The 20051-nt window shown below is 40.9% G+C and overlaps 1 protein-coding gene across 2 annotated transcripts; it reads left to right on the top strand.

Annotated features, from left to right (window-relative positions):
• The first annotated feature begins 520 nt into the window (after window positions 1–520).
• On the top strand, window positions 521–7994 carry si:dkey-1j5.4 (leucine-rich repeat-containing protein 15). Of its 2 annotated transcripts, XM_038306791.1 has the most exons (8): window positions 521–625; window positions 665–685; window positions 5441–5629; window positions 5717–5901; window positions 5986–6242; window positions 7004–7124; window positions 7256–7391; window positions 7475–7994. In XM_038306791.1, exons 3-8 carry the CDS (start codon window positions 5446–5448, stop codon window positions 7663–7665), a joined length of 1074 nt encoding a protein of 357 aa, XP_038162719.1. In that variant the 5' UTR covers window positions 521–625; window positions 665–685; window positions 5441–5445; the 3' UTR covers window positions 7666–7994. The 2 variants fall into 2 exon arrangements, with proteins under 2 accessions (XP_038162719.1, XP_038162718.1); XM_038306790.1 differs by having other exon boundaries at window positions 521–685.
• The last annotated feature ends 12057 nt before the right edge of the window (window positions 7995–20051 follow it).

Raw genomic sequence — 20051 nt, 5'->3', positions numbered from 1 at the left:
ATTTCTTGTGAAATGTCCGCAAAAGGACCTGAACCTGGCAATTCTTTGCAGGATTTGCGTCCAGTGGTTTTACCTGTAACCCATCGTTACAGGTAAAACCATCAGGTAAATAAGGTTGGTTAACTTACGAATGCATTCTGTCTGGACTTCTCTAAAAAAAAAAGATTTCTGTATTAATTAGTTAGTATATTTTTCCTTGTTGTGCAAATTCTTAAAGTCAGATCAAACAACACTGTAACAAAAAAAGTTCTTACTTTATAAAACTGATTCTTGCTGCTCTAGGAGTGAAAATCAGTACCTCCCAGCAGCTCACACACTATAAACCAATGTGTTTAACATGGATCTGTGCCATACTTTCTAGATGTAACATTCCTCTGTACTCTGTGACTTTATAGAACTTGGGACCCCAGCAGTTTTCACACCTTGCTCTCAATGTCTGCTCAGTCTGAGTTTCCACACCCCTACCGTGGCAACTCACAGTCTTCATGTTAGGGTGGGGGGACAAATCATAGGCAGTTTTTTATCCATTCAGTAACCTGGGACAGTTAAGGATTCAGTCAATTTTGTCTCAGAGGAGTGTTGCCTGCAGAACAGCCCTAAGGAAGCGTTTCACGAAGTTGTGCTTGAGACAACGAAGAGGAAGGAGACCTGTGGCGTCTAGAAAGCAGGGTGGAAGCCAGGACAGGTAAGAATCAGACGGAGGAAAACACTTGGTCTAAGAGCTTGTTTATTTATTATGTTGTGATGAGGTTTTAAATGTGTAAGTTGAGCTAATATTAAAATCACATATAAAATGAACATTCAATAATAAAAGTTTTCTGTTTTAACATGTCACTGGAAAGGTTTGTTATTTAATTCATTGAATTACCCGTTTTGTGTCACAATTTTCTCTTCTGTGCAAGCTAATTTTACTCCCTTTCACAATTTAGTAATTATGAACAAGAAAGTCCACCTTAAGCATTCTATAGATGAAGGCTTTTTGCCATTCTTCCAGAGGGTAATGTGTTTCAAATCCGAGTAGGTTTATTTACCATTTGAAAGGTTGGATTGTTTCACATAGGTACTATCTTTACATTTAAAGTGTTTTGTAAATAATTAAGATCCTCAGAAATCAAGTGAAATGTTACTAAAAGTGATGAATGAGATAGCAATGAGATGATCTACTGGATGTGTTTAGGTACAGTGTTGTGCCTTTATGCTTTTCTTTATATAATAAGCTTTGAAGAAAGAGGAAAGTGATGCATGTTTTTATTTCTTCTGTTCTGTACATAAATCTAGTCGATATCCAGACTACTCCCACAAATTAATATACTGTAATATAAACCCTTCCTTTGACTGCACTGCACATATATAGAGTAAATAACCCATAATGGCAAAATGCAATTATTATTCTATTCTATTTTATTCTATTCTATAGATAGCATTGCGGTGACGTCACATGTCAGAGTGCGAGCCTAGCGATGACTGCTGCCATCTTAGAGGGGGTAAACATTTTCTTAGCAACCACAGAGGTAGATAGTCCTCTCAGTAGATTTTTGCACGTAGTTTGGGTCATAATGATTTGTGAATACCAAGAAAACCTCCTACCAAAAGACGAAGGCGGGTATGGCAAAAAATTAGTTCTAATCCACCTGAGAAAGTGCCAGGGTGGGGAGAGGCTGCAGCTGACAGAGGCTAGCTATAGAGGCTAACTGTGGAGGATCAAGGGACCGCCGTAGTAGATAGGATAAATCAGCTGGGAAAGCAAACTCTGACAGCGGGGGAGAGGCTAAGTGGAAAACAGGAGGAGGACAGTGGTACTTTTGAGAAACCCACCAGGGCCAAGAGCATGGGGAGGCTATGCCTGACTTAGGCTAGCCTCTTAGGCTAACTGCGCGAGATGGAAGAAGTACAGCGAATGATCAGAGAAGCATGTTGCTTGCAGATGGTGCAGAGGCTAACTGTGGAGGATCAATAGAGAGAGAGGGGAGCAGCTGGCTGGTGCGCTAGAGGAAGGAGTATGAAATAGTCCTTCTATTGCTAAATCAATACGGCTATTTTAAAAGCCACCTGCTAACTCTTTAGAGCATTCCCGCATCATCCTGTCTCTACATTATTTGATTTAAAAAAAGCTCATTTCCACTGCCTCCTTCTTTAAACGGCAGTCAATGCATTATACAGGTGCTGGTCATAAAATTAGAATATCATGAAAAAGTAGATTGATTTCAGTAATTCCATTTAAAAAGTGAAACTTGTATATTATATTCATACATTACATACAAACTCATATATTTCAGATGTTTATTTTGTTTAATTTTGATGATTACAAATGACAACAAATGAAAATCTCAAATTCATCATATCAGAAAATTAGAATATTGTGAAAAGGTTCAAAATTGATGGCCCCTGGTGCCACACTCTAATCAGCTAATTAACTCAAACCACCTGCAAAAGCCTTTAAATGGTCTTTCAGTCTAGTTCTATAGGCTACACAATCATGGGGAAGACTGCTGACTTGACAGTTGTCCAAAAGACGACCATCGACACCTTGCACAAGGAGGGCAAGACACAAAAGGTCATCGCTAAAGAGGCTGGCTGTTCACAGAGCTCAGTGTCCAAGCACATTAATAGAGAGGCGAAGGGAAGGAAAAGATGTGGTCGAAAAAAGTGTACAAGCAAGAGAGATGACCGCACCCTGGAGAGGATTGTGAAACAAAACCCATTCAAAAATGGGGGGGAGATTCACAAAGAGTGGACTGCAGCTGGAGTGAGTGCTTCAAGAACCACCACACACAGACGTATGAAAGACATGGGTTTCTGCTGTCGCATTCCTTGTGTCAAGCCACTCTTGAACCACAGACAGCGTCAGAAGCGTCTTGCCTGGGCTAAAGAGAAACAGGACTGGACTGCTGGTGAGTGGTCCAAAGTCATGTTCTCTGATGAAAGTAAATTTTGCATTTCCTTTGGAAATCAAGGTCCCAGAGTCTGGAGGAAAAGAAGAGAGGCACTTCATCCACGTTGCTTGAAGTCCAGTGTAAAGTTTCCACAGTCAGTGATGGTTTGGGGTGCCATGTCATCTGCTGGTGTTGGTCCATTGTGTTTTCTGAGGTCCAGGGTCAACGCAGCCACATACCAGGAAGTTTTAGAGCACTTCATGCTTCCTGCAGCTGACCAACTTTTTGGAGATGCAGATTTCATTTTCCAACAGGACTTGGCACCTGCACACAGTGCCAAAGCTACCAGTACCTGGTTGAAGGACCATGGTATCCCTGTTCTTAATTGGCCAGCAAACTCTCCTGACCTTAACCCCATAGAAAATCTATGGGGTATTGTGAAGAAGAAGATGCAATACACCAGACCCAACAATTCAGAAGAGCTAAAAGCCACTATTAGAGCAACCTGGGCTATCATAACACCTGAGCAGTGCCACAGACTGATCGACTCCATGCCACGCCGCATTGCTGCAGTAATACAGGCCAAAGGAGGCCCAACTAAATACTGAGTGCTGTACATGCTCATACTTTTCATGTTCATACTTTTCAGTTGGCCAACATTTCTATAAATCCTTTGTTTTTATTGGTCTTCAGTAATATTCTAATTTTCTGATATGATGAATTTGAGATTTTCATTTGTTGTCATTTGTAATCATCAAAATTAAACAAAATAAACATCTGAAATATATGAGTTTGTATGTAATGTATGAATATAATATACAAGTTTCACTTTTTAAATGGAATTACTGAAATCAATCTACTTTTTCATGATATTCTAATTTTATGACCAGCACCTGTAGTTTTTCAACTCCTAATTTACACATGTAAACCTCCACTTTGACTTTGGGCTCCAGGCTTTGCCATTTTTGCTGATTTTTTGTAAAGCTTTCACCCAAACTTATCTTTTTTGTCCTTTTTCTGTTGGCTGCCATTACTACACGGTTGTTTACCTCTCCTGTAATGGTGGCATGTGGTCTTCAGGTGTGATATCCGAGATGTATAATGTTACATGATGCTTTCTCTTCTATTATATTTCTGTCATGATCTGCTGTGATAGCTGGCCTTGATTGCTCATTTCAGTCACCTGCCTAGTTCTGCCCAGTTCCTAATCATCTCTGATCCCATCCACCTGTAGGTTCTGCATTATATTCGGTCCAGCCCAGCTATCGAGGCCAGATCATCGTTTGATGTTTGTTTGCTGTCTGTTTGTTTATGCCTGTTACTTTGTCTGTTTAGTTTATTATATAGTTAATGTTCTTGTTCCCTGTGGCCAGTGAAGTGAGAGGATTTTAGTGTTTGTCCTGTCTTTTGATTGTTTCTGTATGGAGCCCTCAGGGTTTTGGCTCAGAATGCAGAGAAGGTCAGTTTTGTTCCTGTAAGCCTGGCTACCAGGAGGAGACCAGTTTAAAGTCCTGCTGAAATTCTGGTACAGAATGCCTCTGTTCTCTCAACCACTTAGCCTGTCTGTCTGCATTTGAACCTGCCTTTCTGTATCTGTTTGGGCACGCTTCTGGACCCGTCTAACTCTGGACTCGGAACCTGCCCAAACGCACTGCGGATTTCTGGAAGTCTGGATCCTTCTGTTCCTGTTTGCGTGGGAACCTTGGATAGAGCGGAGCTTTTCTGGATTCCTGAACTGTTCCTGCCTGCTCTGTCTTTTCCGGACCTGTGACCTTGGCTTCCTGCAACTTCCGGGGCCGCAGCATCAGGGACACTCTGGGCGATGCACGATGCATCTGGTTTTCAGCCCATCGGCTGGATCGCACCCATTTCTTAGGAGATGGACTGAACTTTGAAACAGGAGTGTCAGTAAATGGGCGGTGCCAAGTCCCCCTCTTGTAGCTGCCGTGAGCTGCAGATCCTCAGCAGCGAGCTACTGTTCTGTCTGTTTTTTATATTTTATTTTAATAAATGTTAATAAATGTTTTGAACTTTACTGACTGTCTGACACTTGAATACTGGGGAATCTTTTTAATATTTCTGCCCACCACCTATTGGCTAAGGACTTCAAAAAAACAACAAATGCCAAAAGTTATCAGCTGCGGATTTGAACAGTTGAGCCTTTAGCGGCCATCCTCTCATCAACCCAGTAAACTGTGGTTGCCTAGCAACCTTGACGGCAGGACACATAGACTTATGAAACCACAACTTTTTCTGTTTTAATATCCTTTATCTTATTATATATGCTTAATTGAAACACATATTCTAGAAAATACAAATTATTTGAGCATTATTTTATGACTAGTATTATGGAAATAAAAAAAGGCAGTCCACAGTGCCATACGACAGAGATTAATGTGAAGCCTGAAATATTATTTAGATGAAGATTAGTCTTGATTTTCATTATTAAGGAGACACATGTTAAAAAAATCAAACAGTAAAGACCTTCAGCATCTTCTGTTTTGATTTTGCTACTTAGAGACTCACACCACTTTCCTGTTAATGTTTTTCTGTCCTTCTTTCTTCAGTGAAAATGCCGCCACTGATGAAGTTGATATTAGTCATTGCTAGTTTTCTGCAAAGTGTGGGAAGCTGCCCTGATGTTTGCAAATGCTCAAAAAAGTCTGAGCCAGAAAAGACAGAGGTCAAATGTCATAAGAAGGGGCTTCGTGCCCTTCCCAATAATCTACCTCCTGACACTTGGATACTAAAATTAGGTAAGAACCTTTAGGGTGATAACTCAAGTAGATTATTATGGATGTACTTTTGAGAATAACCTTTGTTTCCCCCAATGCTACAAAAAGGTGAGAATGGCATTGTGGAGCTAAAGGCCAATTCATTCAGATCTGTTCGGAACATTGAGAGCATCAACCTGGAACAGAATGCAATCAAGTCCATCCATCCCAAAGCCTTTTCTGGAGCAAGGCAACTTATGCTGCTCAATCTTCAAGGCAACTACATCACAGTCCTCCCTCCTCGGGGATTTCAGGTAAGAAGGAAGAGAAAATGAAAATGTTCTAATCTTTTATGTACTGCAATATAACCAAAATCAATTTTTTTACCTTGTGTGTAGGACCTCCTGAACCTTCGTTTTCTCATGCTGGGCCAGAATCAGATTGGCGTTCTCAAGCCTGAGATGTTCGCTGGCATGAGGAACCTCTCGGAACTTGACCTACCTCTTAATGTGCTGACAATACTTCCATCTAATGTCTTCAAACCTTTGATAGCTCTAAAGGTTTTGGATCTTTCTCTGAATCGTATCCAAAGGATCTCTCCCAAGGCTTTTACTGGACTCAGACAACTCCTGTTCCTCAACTTGGACAATAACAGGTCAAAATAATATATGGTGCCAAAAATCTAAATACAAGGCCATGACAAACCTGCAAAAATACTTTGCAATAATGTCTTTACACATTTTGTTACACTGCAATTACAACAAGACACAAAAAGCGGGGGCCACCGAAAATACTTTTGGTCTTAGATAAAAAACGAAAAACATGTGGGAGAGTCCAGTTCTGCAGATTACCTCAATACAAGTCATGTTATTATTGAATGAAAGAATAAACCCATCCAGTGCTCTACTGAAGGGTACTACTGCCTCCAATGAATTGTCTGGTATTTTGCTAACTTGAACAAGACTCGAGACTAGTTTGGAACAGCAACTCCCATCTGAACATCAACCCTAGCCAACAAACAAGCAGAGCTACACTTAAGGCTGGTTTATACTCAGAAACCAGGTCGTCTGCATGTGTGCCGCAGTTAACACAGATATGAATGAATCTGAATATGTATCTTTAGCAGTCGGTGTCATTACACCATTTCTATTTTAGATTTGATGCATGTTAGTTTAGAAAAATGCCACACTAGAAGGTCATGCTTTTAGTAGGCGATGATCCAAAAAGGTTTCCTTTCAGTTCGTATTCAAATACAATATTTTTAGTTTTGGTTTCTTCGCATTTGTAGTACAGGGCGATCCAGCTGGTGGAGTGGTACCAGTGTGGTGTTGATAAAGTGGACTCCATTGTTCTACAGTGCCATGGATAGCTTTTCATCAATGCAATTATCTGATAAATATTTGTCCCCAAATTTAGTTTGAAAACAGTCCCATCTGGAGCATTCCGGCCGCTGCAGTCGCTGGAGATGCTGGTCCTGGACAACAACCTCCTGACCACATTGAGTCAGTCAGCTTTGGATGGTCTTAGCAACCTGCAGGTAATATACAAACACTAAGTCTGAGAAATTACCAAGGATGTTAATACATGTTCTTATTTTGAGTATTCTTAAGTTTTTATATGTAAAGTTCATTAAATTAAGCAGAGTAAATGTATTTCTCACTAAACCAGGAACTCTACCTGAGGAACAACCAGCTGGAGCAGCTGCCATCTGATGTCTTCAGCAACATGCCCAGGCTTTCCCAGCTTGGGCTCAGTGGTAATCGCCTGAAGACAGTGGATGGGAACATGTTCAGCCATATGCCCGGTTAGTTGGCCTTAATTTCTTTCCATTAAATCAAAATGCCCTGATGAAAGTTGTGAGAAGGGCTCCCTTCTGTTTCACCTCAGAGCTGAAGAAGCTGTATCTGCACGATAACCCATGGCACTGCGACTGTAACTTGATCTCCTTGGTGAGGTGGATTGGACAGACCAAGGCCACCATGTCACCCCGGAGCACCCTGAAATGTCTCAGCCCACCAGAGTTGAAAAACAAGAGCCTAGGCAGCCTGCAACCAGCAAAGCTGCAGTGTAGCACCTAAAGGGAAGAAACAGACCTCAGTGGCTGCTTTGACATGAGGAAATATAGATATTCATATTTTAATCCAAACTGAATTACTTCTTATTTTAGTCCTAAATAGAGCTACAGTAAGTGAAATGTATTTACTAAAGTCCTTTGTAATTGTTTATGCTTATTATATACATGATTGGTAGTTTTATATGTCATTTAGTATGTGTTAAGGTTTCTTAATGGGGAATACCATTTTTTTTAGATTGGCCCCTTGATGTCTGGGGGACAGTGATTCGCCTACATGTTCTGAATGCTGGCGTACCAAAAAGAATAAATTATGAACAGTTTAGTTTTTTCCTTCAACTCGTTTGCCCATAGGAAGACGTTACTTAGATATAACCTAACACAATATCTTCAGATTGGCTCCAAATGACACAAAACTAATATGGGTGAGTAGAACATGATGTAATAACGTAAAATCAAGGAGCCAATGTAAAAAAAACGGTGTTCCCCTTTAAGAGCTTCTGTTTGAGAATATTTCATACTATAAACAACATTCTCTTACAGTATTTATATCAACTTGCGGCCAATGATAAATATGGTTTTAACTGGACTAAGCAAAGTGCTCTCCTTCAACCAAAGCCAAGTTTGTTTCCTAATCTCTTAAATTCAGCTGTGAGATGAATATTAATCTCATAATCTCGTATTTCCACAAGAATATGTGCTAGCATGGAAAGTGAGGGATTACACGCTAAAGGATTGTAGTAAACTGGCTTATGTATACAGGTGCTGGTCATAAAATTAGAATATCATGAAAAAGTAGATTGATTTCAGTAATTCCATTTAAAAAGTGAAACTTGTATATTATATTCATACATTACATACAAACTCATATATTTCAGATGTTTATTTTGTTTAATTTTGATGATTACAAATGACAACAAATGAAAATCTCAAATTCATCATATCAGAAAATTAGAATATTGTGAAAAGGTTCAAAATTGATGGCCCCTGGTGCCACACTCTAATCAGCTAATTAACTCAAACCACCTGCAAAAGCCTTTAAATGGTCTTTCAGTCTAGTTCTATAGGCTACACAATCATGGGGAAGACTGCTGACTTGACAGTTGTCCAAAAGACGACCATCGACACCTTGCACAAGGAGGGCAAGACACAAAAGGTCATCGCTAAAGAGGCTGGCTGTTCACAGAGCTCAGTGTCCAAGCACATTAATAGAGAGGCGAAGGGAAGGAAAAGATGTGGTCGAAAAAAGTGTACAAGCAAGAGAGATAACCGCACCCTGGAGAGGATTGTGAAACAAAACCCATTCAAAAATGTGGGGGAGATTCACAAAGAGTGGACTGCAGCTGGAGTGAGTGCTTCAAGAACCACCACACACAGACGTATGAAAGACATGGGTTTCTGCTGTCGCATTCCTTGTGTCAAGCCACTCTTGAACCACAGACAGCGTCAGAAGCGTCTTGCCTGGGCTAAAGAGAAACAGGACTGGACTGCTGGTGAGTGGTCCAAAGTCATGTTCTCTGATGAAAGTAAATTTAAACAAAGGATTTATAGAAATGTTGGCCAACTGAAAAGTATGAACATGAAAAGTATGAGCATGTACAGCACTCAGTATTTAGTTGGGCCTCCTTTGGCCTGTATTACTGCAGCAATGCGGCGTGGCATGGAGTCGATCAGTCTGTGGCACTGCTCAGGTGTTATGATAGCCCAGGTTGCTCTAATAGTGGCTTTTAGCTCTTCTGAATTGTTGGGTCTGGTGTATTGCATCTTCTTCTTCACAATACCCCATAGATTTTCTATGGGGTTAAGGCCAGGAGAGTTTGCTGGCCAATTAAGAACAGGGATACCATGGTCCTTCAACCAGGTACTGGTAGCTTTGGCACTGTGTGCAGGTGCCAAGTCCTGTTGGAAAATGAAATCTGCATCTCCAAAAAGTTGGTCAGCTGCAGGAAGCATGAAGTGCTCTAAAACTTCCTGGTATGTGGCTGCGTTGACCCTGGACCTCAGAAAACACAATGGACCAACACCAGCAGATGACATGGCACCCCAAACCATCACTGACTGTGGAAACTTTACACTGGACTTCAAGCAACGTGGATGAAGTGCCTCTCTTCTTTTCCTCCAGACTCTGGGACCTTGATTTCCAAAGGAAATGCAAAATTTACTTTCATCAGAGAACATGACTTTGGACCACTCACCAGCAGTCCAGTCCTGTTTCTCTTTAGCCCAGGCAAGACGCTTCTGACGCTGTCTGTGGTTCAAGAGTGGCTTGACACAAGGAATGCGACAGCAGAAACCCATGTCTTTCATACGTCTGTGTGTGGTGGTTCTTGAAGCACTCACTCCAGCTGCAGTCCACTCTTTGTGAATCTCCCCCACATTTTTGAATGGGTTTTGTTTCACAATCCTCTCCAGGGTGCGGTTATCTCTCTTGCTTGTACACTTTTTTCGACCACATCTTTTCCTTCCCTTCGCCTCTCTATTAATGTGCTTGGACACTGAGCTCTGTGAACAGCCAGCCTCTTTAGCGATGACCTTTTGTGTCTTGCCCTCCTTGTGCAAGGTGTCGATGGTCGTCTTTTGGACAACTGTCAAGTCAGCAGTCTTCCCCATGATTGTGTAGCCTATAGAACTAGACTGAAAGACCATTTAAAGGCTTTTGCAGGTGGTTTGAGTTAATTAGCTGATTAGAGTGTGGCACCAGGGGCCATCAATTTTGAACCTTTTCACAATATTCTAATTTTCTGATATGATGAATTTGAGATTTTCATTTGTTGTCATTTGTAATCATCAAAATTAAACAAAATAAACATCTGAAATATATGAGTTTGTATGTAATGTATGAATATAATATACAAGTTTCACTTTTTAAATGGAATTACTGAAATCAATCTACTTTTTCATGATATTCTAATTTTATGACCAGCACCTGTATATTTTTAATTTTGAGCAGAAAGTTGAGAAAGGAAGCCTTCTTGTTTTCTACACTGGGAAATAAAAAGATGAAAGTGGACACATTAAATGTAAGGTTGTGAAATCTGTATTTCTTTCTATTAAAAAACAAGGTGAAAAGAGACACCCAACCAATATGGTGACAGTGGGATTTATTGTCAAAATAAACCCTCAGTTGGGCTTGAAAAGATGGTGACTACTGTATAGAAATACAATTAACAAGTTATGTAGATCAGAATGACCTTTACTGTATTTTATTAAGATTTTTGTGAAAGGGAAAAATTGCTTTGTTTTTTCAAATATGGTAAAAAAATATCTAAGAGGAGAATTAATCAGAGAAACAGCAGAGAGGTCGACGGTAACATTGGAGGATCCCCAAATATGTAAAGTACAAAGTACTTTGTGTGGTGGAGAGAGAATACCTGGACCATAAAAATGGAGGTGTTAACATGAAGCTAACACCTTCATGCTTTTCTGAAGCTTTTCAAATGTATGTCAGATAGTCTTTGGTCAGTTCTCCACTTAAGTCATGTTAAATGATGTTCAGGCTAATGCCCTGAACACACCGAATCCGATTTTTCATCCGATTCGACAGAAAATTATGTCAGACGAGATCATACCAAGGGGGCTGCATAGATCCACCTGAGATAGACCCCTGGTCTATTTTAGTCGGACTACCCATCGATTTAGTGGCAAGTGTTAAGGGAGTGACGGCCTAGTGGTTAGGGCATAGAGCTTGGGTTAAGGACCCTTACCCCTCGATTGCAGCCCACTGCTCCCCAAGGGGATGTAAATTTACATTTAAAGAAACAATAAATTTACATGCAGATGTAAATTTCTCCAATGTGAGATCAAAAACAGTTAAATTATTATTTCATGGGTCTGACAGGAAGAGACACAGTTACAAAGTAAAACAGGGTTTATACAAGAACGACTGACTTTAATTCAATGCTCTTTTAACGCTCTTAGAAATAATTTTAATGCAATCAACCCATGGCTCTGATATATATATCCTTCATTATCATCTTTACCCTCGTCAGGCTGCAGCCATGTCCCGTATTCCTCGTTTTCTAGCCAGTTTTGCATTTGAAATGAAATTTGCATTTTCCCATTCTCTAGCTTTTCCTGCGCCTCAAGCTTCTTTTCCAAACATACGGCTTTACGATTAACCGGGGGCAGTTTAACAGAAACAGGCGGAACCAGTTATATCTGATATAATATATCTGACAAAATTGTTTTTATAAATGTTTTTTTTTTTTTTTTCTAATAAAGCATTTTAAATGCCACCGAAAATAACATTTAATGAATTTTAATGCCAAATAAGGCCCTAATTTGAAAAATAATAATTTAGTGACTTTTAATGATTTTTAATGACCTGCAGAAACCCTGTGAAACACATCCGCTTTGTGGGAAAATACAAAATAAAAACAGTTAATCGCGCAGGTAAAGAGTCAATTTTGGAGTCGCACATCGCACATTTCCAAGTGGGTGACTTGTGCGAAAACAATCAATCAAGTATTAGAAAAAAAGAATTCTTTACCATGATAGGAGTTCAAGAGGACAGAAAATAGATAAAGTAGTGATCCTCTTTGAGCCTTGCAAAAAAAAAAGCGAGGGACAGAAAGCGCAATTTATCAATCTCCTCAAAAATGAAAAAAAGAAGTTCAGGAGGATAGAAAATGAATAATAAAATATTGATGATCTTTGAGCCTCACAAAAAAAATAAAAATGAGGGGCAGACAGTGCAGATAAGCGAACTCTTCACTTTTCTCTCTTTATGAAAAAAAAAGAAAAACAAAATCTTAAACTTCATAGATCTCTCTCTGAGAATCACCTCTCACTGCCTCAGTCAGCATATAAATCGTCCAACAGCGTTTATTGCTGTGTTTTCCTTTTCTTTAAACCTGCTTCTCATTATGTTTTTAATATAGACCTACAGTATAAGAATTCTCCATCTGCTCTGATTTGAGATGCTGTATACTGTAGACTTGTTAAGTGGGGTTTTGCTTTATAGCTGCGCCTCTGTTTTGTAAAATTTATTAATCTTTAATGATTTTTCATAATATGTCCAGGTCAAATGTGAGAAATTGTTCTTATTTGTGTGTGACACAGAGACAAGTGTAAAAAAAAATATATGCACAGATGTGTTCAACATCCCTAATGGAAGCCTTTCACTGGAAAAAATTGAAATCTCAAGTCATGTTTTCTTAAAATAAGTGCATTTGTTCTTGGGTTGAGGAGGTAAAAGGGACATTTTGCCAGTGGAACAAGACAATTTAGACTTAAACAAAAAAAACTATTTTAGAGTAAAAATACTAATTCCGTTGGCAAACTCATTTACCTACTAAAATTAAGGGTAAATACACTTAATTTAAGAATTGTTTTACTTATTTCTAGATTGTTTTTTCAGTGATATGTAGTGTAACATGGAAAAAAAGAAATCGGATCAGAGGTGGAAAAGTCATACCCGTGTGAATGTGAGAGGAGAATGTTTCTCAGAGTACAATTTATGCATTTTGAACAAAAATTTATGTTTGAGAGGAGAAAGTTTGTGTAAGAATAAAATGCATTCATGAGAGAAGAGAAATGTATGCATGTGAGAGGAGAATGTATGGATGTAAGAGGAGAGTATATGAATGCGAGAGGAGAATGTTTGCATCTGAGAGTACAATTTATGCATATGAGAGGAGAAAGTCTGTGTGAGAGAGTAGAAATGTATGCATGCGAAAGGAGAATGTGTGTCATCAAATAACAAGTAAGTGTTTTTTTTGGTTAGGTTGTCCAGTAAGTGGGCAATGATTTACAATATTTGTTTTTTGCTAATTTTAAAATGTGCAAAAAATTGGTTCAATCCATTAAAATGAGCAGATTGAATGCTGAAGTGGCAGTAAAAAGTAACCCTAAAAAAAGATGAGGGTCAGACTCATGGGGTTGTAGATATTAAGTGACATTAATTTTGTTTAAATTAAATTCTAAATCTTTTGGAATAAGGAATAAGAAATCCCTCTTGTACTTCAACCCCAGCCTGTGTTAACACTATTTTCTTTATTAATATAATTCTATTATTTCTGACAGTCCAAATATGTCTATGCACACATGATATCCCGCCATGGCTTTCTTTTACTGAACGACTTAGCTTCCTTGTGGATCAGATCCAGAGTTATCAGAGTTCCTCTGATCATCCTGCAGCATACCGTACTCCTCCACCAAGCCAGGTCATTTTTCACTGAGGTCTGAGCTGTCATCTCAATGACCAACAATTAACTCCACATTCAGATCCTCTGAACTTTTCTCGCCAGTCAGACCCTCTTAGACTCCTAGCCTTCCAGTCAGGCCCCTTAAGTGTTCCTTCTTGGGGGGTTAGACCCCTCTAGTGTTCCCTCCCAGGGTCAGACCCCTCTAGTGTTCCCTCTTCAGGGTCAGACCCCTCTAGCGTTCCCTCTCCAGGGTCAGACCCCTCTAGTGTTCCCTCCCAGGGTTAGACCCCTCTAGTGTTCCCTCCCAGGGTTAGACCCCTCTAGTGTTCCCTCCCAGGGTTAGACCCCTCTAGTGTTCCCTCCCAGGGTTAGACCTCTCTAGTGTTCCCTCTCCAGGGTCAGACCCCTCTAGCGTTCCCTCTCCTGTGTCAGACCCCTCTAGTGTTCCCTCTCCAGGGTCAGACCCCTCTAGCGTTCCCTCTCCAGGGTCAGACCCCTCTAGTGTTCCCTCCCAGGGTTAGACCCCTCTAGTGTTCCCTCCCAGGGTCAGACCCCTCTAGCGTTCCCTCTCCAGGGTCAGACCCCTCTAGTGTTCCCTCTCCTGTGTCAGACCCCTCTAGTGTTCCCTCCCAGGGTCAGACCCCTCTAGCGTTCCCTCTCCAGGGTCAGACCCCTCTAGTGTTCCCTCTCCTGTGTCAGACCCCTCTAGTGTTCCCTCCCAGGGTTAGACCCCTCTAGTGTTCCCTCCCAGGGTTAGACCCCTCTAGTGTTCCCTCCCAGGGTTAGACCCCTCTAGTGTTCCCTCTCCAGGGTCAGACCCCTCTAGTGTTCCCTCTCCTGTGTCAGACCCCTCTAGTGTTCCCTCCCAGGGTTAGACCCCTCTAGTGTTCCCTCCCAGGGTTAGACCCCTCTAGTGTTCCCTCCCAGGGTTAGACCCCTCTAGTGTTCCCTCCCAGGGTTAGACCCCTCTAGTGTTCCCTCCCAGGGTTAGACCCCTCTAGTGTTCCCTCTCCAGGGTCAGACCCCTCTAGCGTTCCCTCTCCTGTGTCAGACCCCTCTAGTGTTCCCTCTCCAGGGTCAGACCCCTCTAGTGTTCCCTCCCCAGGGTTAGACCCCTCTAGTGTTCCCTCTCCAGGGTCAGACCCCTCTAGTGTTCCCTCCCCAGGGTCAGACCCCTCTAGTGTAACCTCTCCAGGGTCAGACCCCTCTAGTGTTCCCTCTCCAGGGTCAGACCCCTCTAGTGTTCCCTCTCCAGGGTCAAACGCCTTTAGTGTTCACTCTCCTGAGTACTTTGGTGAAACCTCTCCAGAGACCTCTAAGCCCACTCTGCGCCGTTCAGAGACCACTAAGCCACATGATGGATTATTCTGTGAGACAGGGCTAAGTGTGACCTCGTCTTCAAGTTCCCTTGGTGGGCACCCCTTGTGTTCAAGGCCCCTCAGTGGGCGTGCCTAATCTATAAGGTCCCTCAGCGGGCTGTCCTTGTCTTCAAGGCCCCTCAGTGGGCGCGCCTCATCTATAAGGTCCCTCGGCGGGCGGTCCTTGTCTTCAATGCCCCTCAGTGAGTTTCCCTTGTTATCTGTGGTGCCTCTTGGTGAGTCTACAATGGCTCCTCTTCGTGGGTCTCAAGCTATGCTGCTTCTTCGTTGGCTCCTGTCCTGCTTTTGGCGGTCCTCAAGGCTCCTGTGCTGCACTCGGCGGTCTCCAAAGCTCCTGTGTTGAGTTGGCTGTCCCCAAGGCTCCTGTGCTGCACTTGGACGTCTCCAAAGCTCTTGTGTTGAGTTGGCTGTCCCCAAGGCTCCTGTGCTGCAGTTGCGGCCTCCAAGGTTCCTGCTGCTTAGACGGCGGCCTCCAAGGCTCCTACTGCTGAGATGGCAGCCTCCAGAGATGTGTCTTTGTCTCCGGCCTCTCGACCAAACTCTAGAAACTCATCTTCGCCTCCGGGCTAATGGCCGGCTTCCAGAGACTAGAATTTGCCTCGGGCCTCTTGGCCAGCCTTCAAAGAATTAGCTTTTTCCTTGCCCACCTTTGTGGGTTGGTTTGTGTTTTGGACTTTTTGGTTTTTGTTTCGTGCCCTCCTTCATTGTCCCCCATCCGTCCTCCCTGAGTGGGGTGTTTTTGGACTTCTTAGGGTGTCTGGTATCTGCACTTAAGTGGGGAATACTGTGACAGTTTTGGCTCTGTTTAAAATTGTTGAGTTTCATTGGTGTAGTTTCCATTGTGATTTGTTTTTTGGTTGTATTTGAGTTATTTTGTATTTCTTGTTTACCCTCTGTCGCCCTCTTGTGTCAGTCTCCTTCCCCTAGCTCCCTTCTAGATTCTTCTGTCCACACCTGTTCCTTGTCTGCCAATTAGTCCTACCATTTATACTCCTCCTGTTAAGTGACTCTTTGCTGGTTTCTCGTTGTTTCTTGACTCCTCGTGTGTGTTTTCCCTGATGTCTCTTGGATTTAGTTTTTTTTCTGTATTTTGTTATTTAGATTTTGTTATGCTTCTGTTGCCAACTTTCTGATATTAAATATCCAAGAAACTACCTCAGCTTCCATCTCTGCATTTGGTTCCTCTAAAAAATCTCCACTTAACCTGACATTTGGTCTGGTCATCATGCTGTCTCCTGGATGGCAAACACAGATCACCTCGCTTCTTCTTTTAAGATCTGCTCAGCATTTAGAAATAGTTTGCACTTTTTTCAAGACATGCAAACCTTTCGGAGATCAGGCCCTTGGTGTTTTATTTCCACAATGACCATCAAGGTTTGGCTGCTGCAGAAGAAATTGTTTCTACTGGTTCCGCCTTTGTACTGTTTCTTTTGTCCTTTCAACCCTCCTCATCACTGACACTGTCAGACATACTTTACATGCTCTGTCAATGGGAGAAGAAAGAAGCAGAGTATGCAGAAACTGTGATACTAGTTTAAGGAAACGAGAGGAGAGATCCAGAGAGGATAGAGGTCGGATTCTTTGAGATAAGACTGGTATGCTCCTCTGTGCTGCACATAATTGACAGTGGAACTCCCAACAACCCCTTAACACAATGTCTTTGACATGAAAATGCCAGCGTCACACACACAAAGCGGGGGAGATAATTTCCACCTGCATTAAACCAGCAATTATGAGAGAATGCCTAAGGACAATGTGATCCTAAAGCTTTGTTCTGTTTTTATCGTCTTTGTGTTGATGGCTCCTGAATTTCATACAGCAGAGGCGGATGATTTTTTTCCCCTTTTGCACGTCTCTCTTTTATTCTGTTATGTCTTTTTTAAATTAGTGATTGTGAAACATGCTCTACTGTGCAAATTAAAAAACACCTATGTTAATTCACAAGAGATGTTTAACTCAGCTAATTTTTCAACATGGTTTTAAAGAAAAATTATTCAAGCTCTGGATCTGATGTCACGTTTTCTTATTCAAAGGGTTGCATTTTAATAATACTGTATGTGATACAAGTAGAATAATATATTTATAGTAAGAATTTGAGAAAGCGTAAGAAAAATAGAACCTAATGCATCCCTGACTTTATAAAACTAGTGGACTGGGGGAAGGAATTTCCATTTGCAGCCGAGTGTCAAAAAATGTCTGACTTACAGGTGCTGGTCATAAAATTAGAATATCATGAAAAAGTAGATTGATTTCAGTAATTCCATTTAAAAAGTGAAACTTGTATATTATATTCATACATTACATACAAACTCATATATTTCAGATGTTTATTTTGTTTAATTTTGATGATTACAAATGACAACAAATGAAAATCTCAAATTCATCATATCAGAAAATTAGAATATTACTGAAGACCAATAAAAACAAAGGATTTATAGAAATGTTGGCCAACTGAAAAGTATGAACATGAAAAGTATGAGCATGTACAGCACTCAGTATTTAGTTGGGCCTCCTTTGGCCTGTATTACTGCAGCAATGCGGCGTGGCATGGAGTCGATCAGTCTGTGGCACTGCTCAGGTGTTATGATAGCCCAGGTTGCTCTAATAGTGGCTTTTAGCTCTTCTGAATTGTTGGGTCTGGTGTATTGCATCTTCTTCTTCACAATACCCCATAGATTTTCTATGGGGTTAAGGTCAGGAGAGTTTGCTGGCCAATTAAGAACAGGGATACCATGGTCCTTCAACCAGGTACTGGTAGCTTTGGCACTGTGTGCAGGTGCCAAGTCCTGTTGGAAAATGAAATCTGCATCTCCAAAAAGTTGGTCAGCTGCAGGAAGCATGAAGTGCTCTAAAACTTCCTGGTATGTGGCTGCGTTGACCCTGGACCTCAGAAAACACAATGGACCAACACCAGCAGATGACATGGCACCCCAAACCATCACTGACTGTGGAAACTTTACACTGGACTTCAAGCAACGTGGATGAAGTGCCTCTCTTCTTTTCCTCCAGACTCTGGGACCTTGATTTCCAAAGGAAATGCAAAATTTACTTTCATCAGAGAACATGACTTTGGACCACTCACCAGCAGTCCAGTCCTGTTTCTCTTTAGCCCAGGCAAGACGCTTCTGACGCTGTCTGTGGTTCAAGAGTGGCTTGACACAAGGAATGCGACAGCAGAAACCCATGTCTTTCATACGTCTGTGTGTGGTGGTTCTTGAAGCACTCACTCCAGCTGCAGTCCACTCTTTGTGAATCTCCCCCACATTTTTGAATGGGTTTTGTTTCACAATCCTCTCCAGGGTGCGGTCATCTCTCTTGCTTGTACACTTTTTTCGACCACATCTTTTCCTTCCCTTCGCCTCTCTATTAATGTGCTTGGACACTGAGCTCTGTGAACAGCCAGCCTCTTTAGCGATGACCTTTTGTGTCTTGCCCTCCTTGTGCAAGGTGTCGATGGTCGTCTTTTGGACAACTGTCAAGTCAGCAGTCTTCCCCATGATTGTGTAGCCTATAGAACTAGACTGAAAGACCATTTAAAGGCTTTTGCAGGTGGTTTGAGTTAATTAGCTGATTAGAGTGTGGCACCAGGGGCCATCAATTTTGAACCTTTTCACAATATTCTAATTTTCTGATATGATGAATTTGAGATTTTCATTTGTTGTCATTTGTAATCATCAAAATTAAACAAAATAAACATCTGAAATATATGAGTTTGTATGTAATGTATGAATATAATATACAAGTTTCACTTTTTAAATGGAATTACTGAAATCAATCTACTTTTTCATGATATTCTAATTTTATGACCAGCACCTGTATATTAGTAGGACCTGTGGAAACTTGATTTTAATCTATTATCTGATCCATTTCCCAGTTCTCACGAAACTGCTAATTGTTCTGTCCTGATCCTTTAAAATCTAAACTGTTGAAGAAAATTTATAAGCTAGTTTTATTAGAAATCTATATGATATTGCTGTGTAAAAAGGACGATAGCAGATAAAAAAAAAAAAAAAAAAGAAATTTGATAATTTGTTTTGGACCTCTAGTACATGTAACAAATTAGCAAACACTGTTTTATGATCTGAGAGTCTATTTTTGTTTGTTTAAGGTTATGTTTTTTGGTTGTTCAAGTTTTTTTTGTTTTGTTCTTTGGTCTAGTTTTGTTCCTTGGTCTAGTTTTATTTTAGTTATAATTATTCCTTCTCTTGCGTTCAGGTTATATTTTCCAGGTCCCTCCTCTTATCCTCTAGTTTTCCCTTGGTCATTCCTTATGTTGTAGTCATGACTTTTGTTCTCGTATTTAATTTCTTGTCTAGTAACCTTTAGATGCTCCTGTTTCTCCTTGGTTATTGTTGCTTATAGTGTCCTTTCATTTCCTCTCAGCTCCTTCTACATAGTTACTCTGTCTAGATCTGCTGCCTATCAGCTAATTAATCCTCCGATTGTTTCTGTCCCCCATATATACACCGCCTCTTCAGTTACTCTTTGCTGGATCTTGGTCATTCTTTAGGTTTATTTCTCCCTACTGTCTCATAGTTTTTTTAGTTCTTGATTTTTAGTTTTTGATTTTTTTTTTTAGTTCTTGATTTTGTTGTTGATCGGTTTTGGTCTATGGATTCTGTATTTTTACTTCTTCATTAAATTGTGCAAGAAACCATCTCTACCTCTTCCACTCTGCATTTGGGTCCACAACAACATCCACCACGCTTGAAACACTGTCAATATCAAACAAACATAGAGTCAAATAGAGAAAGGTCTGGATGGAAAAAATTGTACACCCTACCAACTTACTTTAAATTAAGAAGGAAAGGATCAGCCAGATACTGTTTTAAAACTATTTTGGTTAACCCATCACCCTCGGTGTGTGC

The sequence above is a fragment of the Cyprinodon tularosa genome, unplaced genomic scaffold, assembly GCF_016077235.1.
Source record: "Cyprinodon tularosa strain WSP-4 unplaced genomic scaffold, ASM1607723v1 ctg591, whole genome shotgun sequence".
In the NCBI taxonomy this organism is placed as follows: domain Eukaryota; kingdom Metazoa; phylum Chordata; class Actinopteri; order Cyprinodontiformes; family Cyprinodontidae; genus Cyprinodon; species Cyprinodon tularosa.
This window is presented reverse-complemented; position numbering and strand designations above follow the sequence as displayed.

Excerpts from the sequence above, each read along its gene's own strand:
- si:dkey-1j5.4 (XM_038306791.1), top strand. The coding sequence starts at position 5,446 with ATGCCGCCACTGATGAAGTTGATATTAGTCATTGCTAGTTTTCTGCAA. Across the intron at positions 5,902-5,985 it reads TCCCTCCTCGGGGATTTCAG|GACCTCCTGAACCTTCGTTT; the intron begins GTAAGAAGGAAG and ends CCTTGTGTGTAG. Across the intron at positions 7,392-7,474 it reads CATGTTCAGCCATATGCCCG|AGCTGAAGAAGCTGTATCTG; the intron begins GTTAGTTGGCCT and ends GTTTCACCTCAG.